The sequence below is a fragment of the Ascidiella aspersa genome, chromosome 8, assembly GCF_963924565.1.
Source record: "Ascidiella aspersa chromosome 8, kaAscAspe10.2, whole genome shotgun sequence".
Taxonomy (NCBI): Eukaryota; Metazoa; Chordata; class Ascidiacea; order Phlebobranchia; family Ascidiidae; genus Ascidiella; species Ascidiella aspersa.
The window spans coordinates 12124689-12140350 of NC_139454.1; the positions used below are offsets into that span (position 1 = coordinate 12124689).

The following is a 15662-nucleotide window of genomic DNA, read 5'->3' on the forward strand; positions in this document are numbered from 1 at the left end:
TGTGCAAGTATTGGCGCATGGTTGTTTCTCGACTCGCTCCTCTCTGAGCCTGCATAGCTCAGTTGGTAGAGCGACGGTCCCGGCTTGACCGGAGGTCGTGAGTTCGAACCTCACTGCAGGCCAGTTGTTTTTCTGGCTTGCTCTGCTTGCATCATAGATCGACAGATTCGGCGAGTCTGCGATGGCTTTTCGGTGTACTATTGATACGGAAGCCGTAATCGTTGGTCATAAAGCAACTTCCGAGGGGCTAGATCACAGATGTTATTAAACACATGTTTGTGTGTGTCTTTCATTGATTGATACGGACTGATGATCCCCCAGTGTGAAGTTGCTTGTACTAACAAAATGTGCAAGTATTGGCGCATGGTTGTTTCTCGACTCGCTCCTCTCTGAGCCTGCATAGCTCAGTTGGTAGAGCGACGGTCCCGGCTTGACCGGAGGTCGTGAGTTCGAACCTCACTGCAGGCCAGTTGTTTTTCTGGCTTGCTCTGCTTGCATCATAGATCGACAGATTCGGCGAGTCTGCGATGGCTTTTCGGTGTACTGTCCCGACTATGTGACGCTTTCTTATGATGTTATCTTCTGTGCAAACTTCCGAGCGATATTCGGCTGTAAAAAGAGAAAGTATGACAAAACAAAAAAGTAAATGGTCGTTAGCTGCTTGAGAGCTTTACTATTTTGATTTGTTTTTCTTGTTCGTTTTTTCGCTATTTATTTTATTAATAAAAAAAAAAGCAAAATACAAGATGAGGCACATTGTTTCGACGGGCTAAAGGTCAAAGTGAAAACAAAATAAAATAAAATAAAACATACAGAATCACAAGCAGGGGCGCCCGCAGAACATTTTCCAAGGGGGGGAATCAGGGGCGTAACCAGAAAATCTAAAAGGGGGGCCTAAATTTTCAACTTGGGGAATTCCCCTATTTTTCGTCTGACGCTATTGAATAATGACGTCATAGAATGGTGGTTGCAAGACGTGATAAAAAAAACTCAGAAACAGCCAAATACGTCCAGCAAAAGCGAGCACGTGCGTCGTCGACAATCTTGTCAGGCGCCAGCTGCGAAACCACAGTGTGCAATCGTTAACTTCAGGCAAAAAACAAACCAAGACCGTAAAATATGTGTGATTAATTGTGGTAGAATCATACATAATTCGGCTATCAGCAGCGCAGTTTCCAAGTTCCATGAACGGAACTAGCGCTAAATTACAAGCACGCCTTTCACCACGTGCAATACTAAATGAAGATCGTTTTACCGGGTGTTATTATGCCAGGATTAGCGCAACATCTGCGCCGAGCTGTGTGCCAAGTCAGCTAAATTACAAGCTGCGGTTGAGGAAAAATGGGTTGTGTCCATTGCACACTTAGCACGTGGTCTTAGAGTATGCTTAACGAGCATAATTTTGCGTTAACTATCATTACTTAAAAATGGAGGCTTTGAAACGCGCACGACAGTCACCATTATACCTCCTTTTAAAAAATCTGCTTCAGTTAAACAAATGTCGATGTTACACCAACATCGGATATTAGCGCAGAGACCGAACAGCGAGGAACATAAAGTGTATAACTCGACGTTTTTTAGCGAGAAACAAAGAAAGAAGGTTTGACTTAGCGTTGTCAATTGTCGAATACACACTTGCTCATCAGTCAACCTAAACCAGCGGTTCTCAACCATGGGCCAACAGAATATATGAGGTGGGCCACAGACCAATTTAAAATACTGGATTTAGTTTCATTTGTGTCATTATATTTAATTTTACAGGAATAATGGCTTGGGGAGGAATTAAAAATGAATGTAAATTTATTGTTAAGCCGCAAGTATCTCACTTATGCACGGTTGAATAAATAATCTGTTTCGAAATATGTTCTGCTGTGTTTTGTTCTAAACCTATTTTAAAGCTTTTCTTTCATAAAAATCCTAATGGGTCACAGCATTTTTTTGCAACGTAAATGGGCCACGAAAGAAAAAAGGTTGAGAACCACTGACCTAAACAAATAACGAAAGAGAAAAACGGCGTTTTACGCTCGATTTTGGTTTCGCATTAGATTAAGACGCGTGACCCAATTACTTAAAAAGCACGCCGCTTCGAACAGTTTGTTAAACCATGACAAAAACGAACAAAACACGATAATATCACTTACAAAAAGGGGGGTAAGAACTCCCGCCCCCCTGGATACGCCACTGGGGGCAAGGGATAGTGTATAATATTTTTAACCTTCATAAGTAATACATATTACACTTACAATAAATAATACTAATAATCGCATTTTGAAATTCGAGGGTGGGCAAGCATAATGCAAAATAAGCTATAAATTATAAGGCCGAAGGGGAAAACTCTGTTTACTGATAAGCTAGTTTCAGAAACGGACGTGTTAATTTCGAAGCTGAATGCAATAGTTGTGGATATAACACGTTTATTTTTGTGGCATAGGTAGTGTTATCCTCGATGACCATTACAACCACGAAACATAAGCAGGCTATATTACAGGTGAAAATGAAGCTTCATTTTCATCTTCTATTTCTTTGATGCAGAAACAAAGGTGTAAAGAAAGAGACAGAATATAAGTTGAATCAGTTTTGAGCATTTTGACGGTTATATATAATTTTAATGATATTTTGCGTAAATAATTTCACGATCTCGCTAAAAATGACCTTATTGGCAAGTTAAACCGCAAAGTATTCAAGCTATTGTATCTATTTTAGCTTATTCCGAACAGTGTTTTATATTCTGAAGCTAACGGTATTGGATTTTTTCACTCCCGGGAAAGGGGATTGAAAAATGAAAAATCTTGGGAATCCCGGGAATCTCGACAAAAAAATTATTTATATATATATGTATATATATATATTGTTTTTAAATTATATTTTTTCCCTTATTTGTTTTTATTTAAAAAAAGCGCATGCAGGGCGCATTTTTATTGGCAGAACAAATTTGTTTAGGGGAAGGTTGCCCTAGATGGGACGTTGCCTGAGTCGGGACTTGGCGATTACACCGACGTGCCATTAGGTAGAGCCATTTCTTAATTATTTTTTGAAGCACCCAATGGTAGCCATCATTTTGGCACAACAACACTTCAGTAGGCGGTCGGCGTTTTTACAACATATCAATCTAAAGAAATAGGGGTGTTGTTTTGCTAGTTTCATTATTTTTATATCTATGTTATTTCATATTTGTTGAAGTTGTATAAAATTTATTTTTAACTGATATATGGGCAACTTAGAAGGCTTACTTATACAAGTAAGTTTTTTTTATATTATCTTGTATCTATAAGTTGCCAGTATATCTTATATATACGATGATGTAGGCTGCGTAAGATGGGGCAAGGCCGTTCCACCCGAGGATCTATTTGTTGTCCCCTTCATTTTGGGTTAATGTGTAGAAGCCACTTTGTCATATTGTGTTTACACAGAGAATTTTTGTTTTTAATCGATGTGTCGTAACGGAAAATTTTCAGTAAAAATCTATGGCCTAAATTCTTTGCAACCACATTGTAATGTTTGCGTTACTCCTTGCAGCCAATGTGCAAACGATAAGCGGAAAGTTTTCGGTAAAATTCCGTTACGTAGATTTCTTGCAACCACATTGTAATGTTTGCGATATATTTGCAGCGAATTTGCAAAAATTCAAATTGCTGACACCAATTTTTATGCGTCAAGGTATTTACATCCGTTTTTTTTGTATGTTTCAAAACACCGCGGTCTGAACATTAGTCGGTTTCCCCGGTCGTGTGATTTTCAAACTGTTGACATTTAACTGGAGTCAGAGGCTGTTTCGCAATCGCATTTTGACGTAAAATTTGTATGTTTCGCGTCAGAAATAAGTGTGAAAAAGGTTTAGACCACGCCCTGTTATCACGTGATATTTTGTTAAATATTATAAGAATTAATGACGTAAATCTTTCGTCGTTCGCAGAAATTTTCTTAACTGATTCTCGTCTATAAATAGCGTGTTTAATCAATATAAAAAGGAGAGGCTTTTACAGCTTTGACTGAAGACAGCAAAAATTGACTGTTCATGTATCTGAACTAAAGGAAAGAATTGGACCTGAATGGCCTCACGAAGACAGGCCATCTCAAATCTTGTAGGAGTGTGGTCGATTCATCTTGGCAATTATATAAATGAAGACTCATTATCCGACTCACCCCCTCAAATGTGACAAAAAATGGACTAGTCTTCAACTCTTTTTAAGAAGCTACCATTTTGTTATAGTTCAAAAGTTTTCAACTAACAAATTTTAATATAGTTAGTTTTAAATTTTTCATGTATGTCGTAAAACCTATTATACGGTTTCCCTATCCACAAAATACGTTAAAAAATGCACCTGGTTAAAATGAATCATCGTGTCAACATGTTTGTAAGCAAGATTCCAAATGCAGGTAAAACTTTACTAAACAAAAACCATACCTATTAAAATCAAAACAAACTTATTGTTTTAAAGTCCACTAAAAAACAAACGATCAAACAGACAAGATTTGGCCTAGGTCGTGTGTGTTGAGAGCTATTAACACAGGCAGAATATTTGTATAATGTATTCAATGTAAAAATATAGACACAACACAACTAATGTGCCAAGACAGTCACTCTTTACCACTCACTTGTTCTGTTAATTTAAAAATATTTATTTTCGCTTAACACAGCAAATTCGTTGTAGGATTCTGTGACATTTTTCTAAACAGGTTAGTTTTAAACTTATGTAAGTGTAGCAAGTAGAGCTAAAGTTGTTTTTAATGTTTGTGGAACAAATTGATTAATTTAAAACAACGGATTCTTCATGTCCCTTCTTACGAATCACACTGCCCATCATATGAAACTCTGGTTTCTAAAGGCGGGACACAGCAACGTTTTTCTAAGATGATTTAATAAAAAATTTGAAAAGCTAGAGGCAAAGTTATAAGTGTTTTTTAAGCGTTAAGGGCAGAGGTATCAAGTAGGCATGATATTATTCAAAATTATTGTTATAACTGAGAACTACAATAATTTGAAAAAAACGTGTCCCATCACGGGCAACCTTCTTCTAAGGCTAGGTTTTTTCCGCTGGTAAGCGCAAATACAGCAACTCAGGCAACGACTTTAATAGGTATTTTTTTTTAAGTTTTGCTATGTTGCTGAATAACCGGGATTCTAAAAAAAATTCCCGAGATTCGGGATCGTTAATTCGCGGGAAATCCCGGTCGAAACATTCCCGGAGAGAAACCCTAGTTGGCACACGTCTGTTCAACGACATGTATGGGAATTTAAGTAAAAACGCTTTTATGTGCCAAAAAAGCGTTTCACAAATTTCACAGTCGATATTTTTTTAATTTTATTCGAAATTGTAGGCGTAAAGTGTTTTCCTCGTTTTACCATAAAATATTTGCATTCAAAGGCGAATTGAGGTTGGACAGGACCAAGGTTATCGACCAAACAATATTTTTTGTATACACATTCACTATGTAGATGCAAAACTTTTCGCTTAGCGAAATGTTTAAGTTCAACGATAATATTCATCCCATGGCATATTTTTTTCTCTTTTAAATATCATGAAAAGTATAACCACTCGGCTTAAATAACAATTTAGGGCCAATTGAACTATATAAATAATAAACATTTATTCCAATTCACGAAAATGTTACTCTTATAGCGCCCAGGAGACTCTAGTCACTTTCCGAAATTAAATTTCTGCAAATAGCACTTATTTCGAGAACCACTGTGGAAACTAGATAAATACAATGTAGTCCTTTTAGAACCGCGAAATTTTACCAGCTGTGCAGTAAATGGCCGTCACAACTAGCTTGCCAAAACTATCCTGATAAAATCCTTTATATAGAGCAGTGGTTTTCAACCTGGGGGTCGCGACCCCCAGGTGGGTCGTTTGCCTTTTCTCCGGGCGTCGCGAAGACGACAATAAAATACCAATCACTATTACGATAATGCCAATTAATTAACATGAAAAATATCTGTAATGATATGAGTGAATGTTCAAACAGTTGAATGAAAGTCACCTGTTCAAACAGGATGCAGCCAGGAAGCAATTTGCGAAATTGACTTTAACAGTGTAGGCTTACTATTTAGTTTCCGGTATCAATCACAGGAACAGTACACACTTTTACCTTTAATAAAGAACTTGTACACACCAGTCCTCGAAATTTGTCAAACAACTAAGCGAAAACTCTAACCTGTAATTCAATTTTCAATTACTTATGGTGCGCTATGTTTTTTCTTGGATTAAATAAAGACAGAAATCACAAGCTGAACAGGTGTTTACCGTACTGTAAAATAACTATTAACCGTGGTGACAATAACTAGTTATTACATCACAATAACGATTATTATCAAGATAAATATTTGGCTATGATGTCACAAGTACAGCCAGATCTAAGGTGTCCTCTGGGAACAACAGCGCCACGCATAGACAAGCTTGCCGTCAAGATGCAGCACCAGCCATAACACTAATGTTGGTGATGAATTTAATAAATTTAACAGAGTGGTATTATAATTTATGTTATTTTAATTATGTGTTTTGTGCTATTGCGCATATATAAGTGTATTACATAGGTCCGGATCAAATTTTTTGGAAGTGGGTCGTTAGTTACATTGGGTTGTTAAAATGGGTCGCTGTATGAAAAAGGTTGAAAACCACTGATATAGAGCAATGTGCGAAACTTATGCGTGTGCCGAAAGCGTCGCGAATCTTTCAAACATTTAAAAATTTGCAAGAATATTTTTAGTGCTTTGTGCGATTACGCTTATAACACAAATGCTTGTTTGCGCACTGCTTAGATCGAGAAAAAAGTTTTCTTGAGAACTACAATCCTGTTTGTGACTGTCAGAGGTTGTTGTTATCTAATATGCCAACCACAAACTATTGTTGGTTGTCAAAAGTAGCATTTGCCATAAATCGCTCGATTACCACTCACTTAGTGAAGTATAAAAAATGCAGGCAAGTTCGAAATAGCTATAAATGTTTTCAATCTGCCATATTAACTCAAAAGTAAGCAACCTCAATGAATAGGCACAATTACGTTTATTAGTTCGACTCCAACCAGACCGACTGAGAAATCAGATTCTGAGCCGGTAGGCAAAGGGGAATACGAATGGGTTATATACAATATACCTCGAATATATTAAACTGAAAAGTCGATCTTCACTAATTGCATATGTTCACTTATATTACAGTTCAGCAAACAAACGCCAAACCAAGCCTTGACAAGAGACACGGCGCTACACAGATTAGAAAAAGGAGTCCGCGTGCATAAACACATCGATATTGCAGCAAGATTTCGGACGGGAATTACTTGTCGTTGGGTTGTTTTTTTAAGTGCCATCGCATCGCAGAACACAACGCCGCACTCGAAAAATCTTTCAAAAAAGTATGCCATGCAAGCGCTTATCACAAAATAGAGATGTTTTTCTACAAAAAGGGGCCGCAGAGAAGCTAGAGCGATTGCGAGCAGAGAGATCAATGTTCATTTTCAAGGGTGGCTGCATTTTCATATATAACATATATGAATACAGATGTGATAAACACTAGTAAGGGCGAATTAAAGCTGCAAATAGGGATTTGTTCGCTGAAATGCTGTTATATGTTGTCAAGGAACCGCAATAAGTAAATCCGCTCGATGCCATTAGCTTGTCACTAGTGATAAAGCGACGCTCATATCTGTAGAGACAAACAGGACTTCCAACTAAGAATCTATAGAGGGGAAACATTGCGCAATCACATATTAAAAAGCTTATGTTGGGGAAAAGTGCGAAGAAATAATAGGGCGTGATGATGATCGTTACAAAACTAAGTTTCAAGTAAAGAAAGCGCGAAAAAACACAAGAAGCGTGCACGGAGTGAAATATAAAATATTATTGTTAAGCTAAAAATGGATAAAGATTTCACACAAGTCATACTACGAAAATGAAAAATAGGGCTTTTGTTGTTGATCTGTAATGGTACAATTACGTGATTTCGAAGGTGCAGGTGTTGGCGCGGGTCTTTGAATCAATTGATGACATCACAACGTCTAATATCAATCGTCCTCGTCGTCTTCGTCAGAGCTGGATTCTAAAAAGAAACAAAATCTGAACTTTTCGGAAAATATTTTGTCAAGACTACGACGACTTCGTGTGTCAGAAGTCATGTGAGCGATCGCAAAAATAACAAAACCATTATGAAGAATTTTTACCCTACATAACACGCACACACACTATATATATGATACATATATAGCTAGTGCTCTAACGAACTAAGTAGGGCTGCGGAAGCGTCCATGGAAACGCAGCCGCAGGACGTGAAAACAGAAAGCTACATCTGCAAATCAACTTATGTCGAACTGATTTCGCAACTTGTTCGACTCGGATGATTGTTCGTGCTGACGGAGAATGGAAAGGATAACACGTTTGCATCGCAAAGTAAAATCCGGCACCAGGACCGAGCATCGGTGGGTGATGTTGCGCGTTTCGTCAGCGGCGGCGCAACATAATTTCCATGCAGCACTTAAATTGGCCCGAACGGGGCAGAAAAATAAAACAAAGCAAACTAAAAAACACTGCAAGATTTCAGTCAGTCGGCACCCTTTTCAACCTAAATTGAAAACCAAAAATTTCGATTACGGTATGAATGATTGAAATTCATAACAAAATTCAACAAAATGGATTGCAATAAAGGAACAAGGCAAGCAACCGTAAACACAAAGTTTGAACACGATTTTTGTCAAAAAATCAACTGAAATTGGAGAATCACCACCATTTCAGCGCATGCCTTTGCTCTGATCACAAATTAATGTCAGTAAAGTGAGTAAACTTAAATCGGGCAAGGAACAGTGTTGAAAACGCACAATTACCTTTAACTTTTGACGACGATTTCAGGGCCGTCTTGGAAATTTGTGGGCAAAGTGTTGTTGTGCGTATACAGTGGTTTATGTGTTCGTTTGGCTTTTCGTCGCAATTAAAAGACGAAAGACGTGGTTTTGACAATTACAAGAAGATATAAAAGAAGCGGATAGTAAAAACAGGCGCTATAGGTTGATAAATAATATAAATCACAATAAACATTAATTAATCTCGAGCGCTTTAATAAATACACACACGCGCAGGTGACACTGATTTCAGTAATTACATCGACATATACGAAAATGAAGTTTAACGCATTTTATTTTACCACAGTCCTGAAAGAGTATCGACAATATAAAATAGACTTTTTCTGCAAAAAAAAAATTTTTTTGAAGCGTAAAAAAGAAGCGCATTTTAAAGCAGGGCCGCTGGAATTAAGCACGTGGTGGGGCTGGGGCAAACGTTTTAAGCTTTAACTCGGTCAACAGGGGGTCTGCGGCACCATTCTCGCCCAACACGGGTTTGGGCTTAATCACTGGCTTCGGTGCAACGCCCGGCTTGCTTGACTCCTGACTTCCAGTTGCTGCTGTAAGAAATCAGTAGAGTTAATCAAGTGCAAAGCAATGTAATGCAAAGCTATCGTATGACCGACACCAAACAAAAAACGCCCGAAAAAACAGATCAGACATTTTTACGAGCAGTCGAAATGTATACAAAAACGAAATTTGGTTTCCTGCAGGAAAAGACCAAATCACCGACATCAGATATGTTGGTATTGGGTCCTTTTTATCTTTGTTTGGGATTACTATACTGCAAGCATGTATGTCTGCGCTGTTCATTGTTATTAGGGATTTTCTACTTCCCGGTAAAAATTCAAACAGGAAAAAACAATAGACGTCGTTAAGGTAAATCATGTAACACCTAGTTAACAAAAATGATTATAAAAGGAAAAATCATCTGAAAAACGAAGGAAGTCTTTTGTTGCAATCACGCAACCATATTTCTGCAAAAATAATAACTTTGCATCCTAAAGAAAATATAGAATCAATTTCTGTAGAAGTTTTGTTTAAAGAAGCATATCGGACGTTGACTCGCAAAGATTGTACCAAGCAGATCGAAAATCAAAACAAACAAAACCAATCAAGACTCTCCCGATAAGTTAGACGTTTGAAAACGCTGATGAGAAACACAAAACAAAAAGAAAGTATAGGCGACCGAAAAGAAAACCGTCGTTTATCAACCTTTTGATGATTGTTGGCTTTCGGTTTCGGGCACACGCGTTGCGATATCTTCATTCGCTTTGTCTGCAGTTAAACAAAAGGTTAGAAACGAGAGCTTTGCGTATGGAGAGAAACAGAGAAAGAAAATACAGAGAAAAAAGAAATATAACATGGAACCTTGATTTTCGGTATTCCCTTCTAGCTCCTTGCTTATCTCGTTGTCTTCGTCTGAAGAAGTGAAAAAAAATATGTAATTGTCGTAAGGGTTTTATGAATGTGAGAACGACAATAAAATTAAAGAAAAAGGGTGGGGAATGAAAGCAGGAGTCCTGTTTTCTTATATCAGTAAAATTAAGAGCTGGGAAAAAAAAGTGTCACTTTCGAAAGGTAGTTTAAAATACCACAGGTAAGTAGTTTGCATGCTTAAAATCGCGACTTCCGAAACAATTTGCTATATATTTCAACCTGGGGTCCGTTGACTTTCTCGATATTCTGCTTGGTTTGATGCAACGACAGTCTCAAGCTCTGAGTTTTAAATGCATCGTTGCGTAAGTCAAACAAGATGAGCATGTTTTCTTTCTCGTAAATGAAACACAAATAAAGCCGCAAACGAAACTGAGAAATCATTTTTTTAAACCAGAGCTGTCGAAATTTTTAAATCTGGCGTAATTACCATACTAACTTTTGGTTAAAAGTGACCCGAGAGAATTTCAACCGATTTTTTTTATAAATTTGTAGTCACTTGGTGGCGGCCGAGTTCTACAAGGCATTATTATGTTTCGCAGTTTAGCTGTGCTTGCCAAAAACCCACTGATAAGAACCAGAAAGTGGTTTTGAAGATAGTGAATAATTAACCCACGACGCACAATGCCATGAATTCTCTCCAGACCGAAAGTAGTTGTGCTTCCTTGAAGATTCCTTTAACAATGTTTTTTTAGTAAACGCAAATATATAAACGGATGTGTTGGAGAAATAAATCATCCATAACAGAATCCTTTCGCCAATCGTCAAAATCAATGTTAGAGTTACAGGTAGCCTTCGTTGATTTTAGCCCAAGGCTAAACAAAGAGACGACAATTTTTTTGCCAATTGATTACACTGAACAAAAAGCAGGCAAAAGCAATTACTTAGGGATTAAAACAAAGGAAATTTGGCGGGTTACAGCAACGTTTAACGGTCATATCGCTTTGTAAAGATAAAAAAATCTGGTTAGAACAAAAAGATAGACGAGAATTGTTAACAAAAGAGGCTTAAATTAGTCTTCGCTTTTTCGACACCGAAAAAGCCAATAGGTCATTTGTAAAACAACAACATCAACAGAACGGTAGGTTAGTAGCATACAGTGCACCAGACTGGAAGAATCACGGCATTTCTCGTAAGAAAAAGCCAGGGACAAGATTATTTTGGCTCTCTCTTAACCTTCGACTTCGGGAGGAGCCGGAAATTCATCCGAGACATTCTCGTCTTTTTCCTGTTTCTCGTCTGAGTCCTTATCCTCATCAGAATAGGATTCTCCCTCGGAGGAGGACTCTTCTTCCTCGCTGGGAGGCTGCTTTACTACATCGAAGGATGTGGATTTTTCTGCTGGAGTACGTACGACATCGTCTGAGGCGTGCACAAACCAATTAAAACCCGGGTTTTTGCTGGCTGCGTGCTATAGAGCCGGACAATTAATGACTGTTTTGTACTGGCGTACAAATATTCCGGGCAGGTTTGTGCTACATACGCGATTGGGATAACGAAAAAATATCATTTCCGATTCGAACACGATTGTAACTGCAAATCATTTGCGCTTTTCGTACCAAAAAGAAACAAAAAACGGGTTTTAAAATGTCCGCTGTTGAAGTAGACATGTACAGAGCCACATGAAGCATATAAGGGGTCTTAAAATGAGAATAAAATTTGCAGAAGTTAGTGAACAATCGTGCTATATAACGAAGCTCGTGAGTCGATTTAAAGGATCGAAAGAGGATCTTCCTATAACGATCAAACTGCAGTGTGAATAAAGCTTTAAATACTTTATTTCAATATTGGTTCATTCATAAGAGAATTGGGTGACACTCGTATGATAAAAAATGTGACCCGTTTTAAAACGCTACGATATTGATCAGGCATTTGGTTAAATCGGTAGGAATAACTTGACAAACATTGAAAAGGCACAATGTAGCATATGTCAGTGCGATCTACACTGTGTGTTTCAGACAATGGTAGGCCTACTGTACTTATTGTTTCGATCGGGACAGCACACAGTGTATCAAAACGATCAGTGTTACCAAAATATTGACCCGAATGCTATGCCTTTTTTATTTCAATTTTTGCTCATTGCCAATTTTGACAACGGTATTTCAAAAAGATCTTTATAATAAAGAGTTTCAGCTATAGCTGTGCGGAACTTAACTGATTAAACACACGGGGTGTTTCGAAAGGTCGTTCAAGAAATCCAAGCATTTTCGCTTTATGACATTTCATGCTGTGACAACGTATACGAAAAAATGTTTGGATGTAAAGTTAGTTGAGAAATGTTAACTGACAGTGAAAAACATAATGTGGATAAATAATTTAAAGTATAAATCAACAACAGGTCAAATTCGGTGGTGAAGAAACAAAAAGACAATTTTAACTGGTAAGGGTATTTCAGCGACTTCAAACAGCTCTGGCCAGTCGCTATGCATAGCCCAACACGTAAAAGGCGACTTTCAGGTTGCAAAAGTAGCTGGCGTGTGTGAGAGGCGAAAATAAATACGCGCGGTAAACGATAAAAAGGGCAGTAAAAGGCCAGCCAGGTCAACACGGGCAAAAATATAAAAAAAATGGATCCGAAATTACTGCGGATCTTCGCACAAAAGCGAACTGTCGACACAGTGGCGCGTTGAGGCCATAAACTTTGCGACAAAAAGTTTAAGCAGCAGGGGCCACTATAGGATGATGTTGGAATGTCCCTGGGCCCAGTAAAAAAAAATCGCGGCGCAGCTAGTTGACGGTGGCGCTAGCGAGCTAAAACGGCAAGGCAGGCAGGCCAAGGGAAGCTGCTATTTTGGGTTGCAGCGTCAGATGCGGTGCACGCATGAGCGATGCTTGGCAGAAGGAGGAAGTAACCAGTAGGAGCCAAACAGGCGTAAACATAATGGTTTAAAGGGCGCACAATGGTTTAACACAATAGTTTAAAACGAAAACATAGCATAAAAATAGGACGTAAGAAGCCTAAGGACCGAAAATAGCACAACTACAAACGAAAAAGCGCGCTTTTCCTTAGTACACAAACAGGCCCACAACTAATAAAGCTTCTGCGGTGGTTTGTGCAACGACAAAAGCTCACTTCCGCGTTTCGGGTGAGGCCATACTAATGCGTTGTGCTTGTGCAACAACGAACGGCTGGGCCGGTGAATCACCGCACATTGCCAACGCTGGACTGTGTGGCGTTGTTTGAAGAGGAGTTGCTCACAACAGTAATCGGTTTCTCTAACTGTCACCCGGCAAACCCGAACAGTTTAAACAAACACATGCTTTAAACAACGAAAACGCGTTTTGTTAGGCTAAGAGACTTTTTGTTGTAGAAACAAACTTTTTTCGTAAAGCATATTCGCAGTTCGACTTTCTTCACTAAGTATACTATTTTATCCCTAATTTTGGTAAAGGAATCCCTTTAACGCACAGACACACTATAAGTGATATATGGAGGAACGTATTTCACCTAACGTGAAGTGTGCTACATGTGTCATGATTCATGAAGCGGATTTTTTTTAAATGTCGGTGAATGTGTAAAATAAATGTTTCTCCCCCAAGTAACTACAAAAATAACAGTACAATAATAGAATAATATGGTAACATACAATTCATTTAACCCCTTCAAAGGATAGTAACCAGTGACGAATAGTAGTCAATTCAAATAAAATGAAAGATGCAGTTATGTCCAAACGTTTAACAAACCTAACCCCATTGCTTCAATTGTCACCCTAGATACACTTTTAATAAGAGGAAACTAAGAATCAGGCCAAACTTTTAGCCTTTGGGTCGCAACAGTTCACTGAGGACAAGGAAGTGCCAAGCGACAGTTTACCGACAGTCTCGTTTTTAATCATTAATCGGCGTAACACTGGCTGGCAACTTCTTATTTAAGAATACTTGTAAAGAGGTGAAGCGATGCACAAATTTAGTGCACCATCGCATACAATAAGGTTAGAGTGTAAACTGTGTGACATCATCGTGACGACAAGGCAAGCCAGCTGTACGCGTTTCCTCTAAAAAACAACCATGGCTCCAGCGTCTAAATTTAATTACACACTTTCGCGAAAAATTCTTGTTCACCAAAAAAACAACGATACACTGACTTGCGTTTTAATCGATTTATTGCTAGTTTTTATTGTGTTTCCGAAGTGGTCTTAACGTTAATAATCTCAACAGCAGTAGTGTATGTCATGTCAACAACCAAGTAGTGAGCGAAATTTACCGAAACAGGCGCGCTGCAAAGGCTGGGTTTTTCCGAATTAGATTAATTATTAAAAGCTGAACATTACACAAGGGCGAAATTTATTACTAAAAAAAAAACGGAAGAACCCTAGCTAACACATTAAACAACTTTAAACGTTTCCAGCTACGCGCCGCGACTTAAAATAAATAATTTGCGAAAACCTTTTTCTTTTGGCAGTTTATCAAGATGAGCGTAAGCAAGAAAAAAGTTATATTTTCAGAAAAGGTTATATATTTTTTGTAGTGCCTTAAAAAATGTAAAACCCCCAAGCCCGAGGTAACATAGCTTGCCAAAATACTACGTGGACCTGTGGACCCTCTTTACTCGACAGTCATCTGTAGGCTTCCTAAAAAGCGGTGGCAGCTCGACAAAACAAAAAGTTAAACGAACGACAATCCAAACCAGGGCCTAAAGAAAAAAATATCAACAACTAGAAGAAGAGCTTACCGTCCTCTGAGGGACTTATCAGTGCCGGGTTGGTGACGCCGCCATTGGTCTTCTGCTGTCCGCCGGTGAACTCTGTGTTCTCGTAGATGGGCTCGTTCGATTCGGCCGCGTTGGCGTACAGGGGCTCGTCGCCGTCATCGCCCTCGTCGTCTTCGTACACCTTGTTGATGACGTCCTGAACCATCTGGTGGACCAGCACGTACTGGCTCTGCGGAAGCAAGAGCGGGGTTCGTTTATTTGGTGGTTGTTGAAGAGTTACGGGGTTACGGCGCACTGTGTTGTATTGCGCAATGGGTCGGTGGTTTTCGACCGGCGGTTTAGGTTCGTGAAAGAGATTTTTAAAGCCTATAATTTTCTAACTAAACAAGTTTTTCCAAAAATAGAAATAAAAAAGGCATTCGCACGTCTTTTTTTTCGTTTACTCTGTAAAAGATGTATTCGAAACCGGTATATCTAAGGAGTAGAGTGCAAGCAGGCGTTGTCATGAAGCCGATGCCAGCTACAGTTATCAGGTTGGTAAAAAGCGGAACTGCTAAGTGATGTATAGCTAGGAAAAAAACATCGTTTTGTTATTTTCCCACTTAAAGATGGGCAGAGTAACAACGTGGTCTCGCTTAAATAAAAAAAAAAACGTTAAGGTGTGTCAAGTTCTCAACTCGCAAATGCTGCCATTTTCGAAAAGCACAAACAAACGACTATATATTCGCATGTAAGAGAGCCGACGTAC

At 38.6% G+C, this 15662-nt stretch overlaps 1 protein-coding gene across 1 annotated transcript in view; it reads right to left on the minus strand.

Moving 5' to 3' along the window:
- Window positions 1-6991: 6991 nt before the first annotated feature.
- LOC146136153 (receptor-type tyrosine-protein phosphatase eta-like) overlaps window positions 6992-15662 on the minus strand; it is a 42749-nt gene continuing 34078 nt past the window's right edge. The window contains exons 36-41 of the mRNA XM_083396169.1: window positions 14936-15143; window positions 11440-11604; window positions 10198-10248; window positions 10042-10104; window positions 8812-9386; window positions 6992-8033 (exon numbers count right to left, since the gene is read on the minus strand). Of these exons, the coding sequence (XP_083252295.1) occupies window positions 9235-9386; window positions 10042-10104; window positions 10198-10248; window positions 11440-11604; window positions 14936-15143 (639 nt within the window). The 3' untranslated portion in view covers window positions 6992-8033; window positions 8812-9234. The remainder of the gene's footprint in view (window positions 8034-8811; window positions 9387-10041; window positions 10105-10197; window positions 10249-11439; window positions 11605-14935; window positions 15144-15662) is intronic.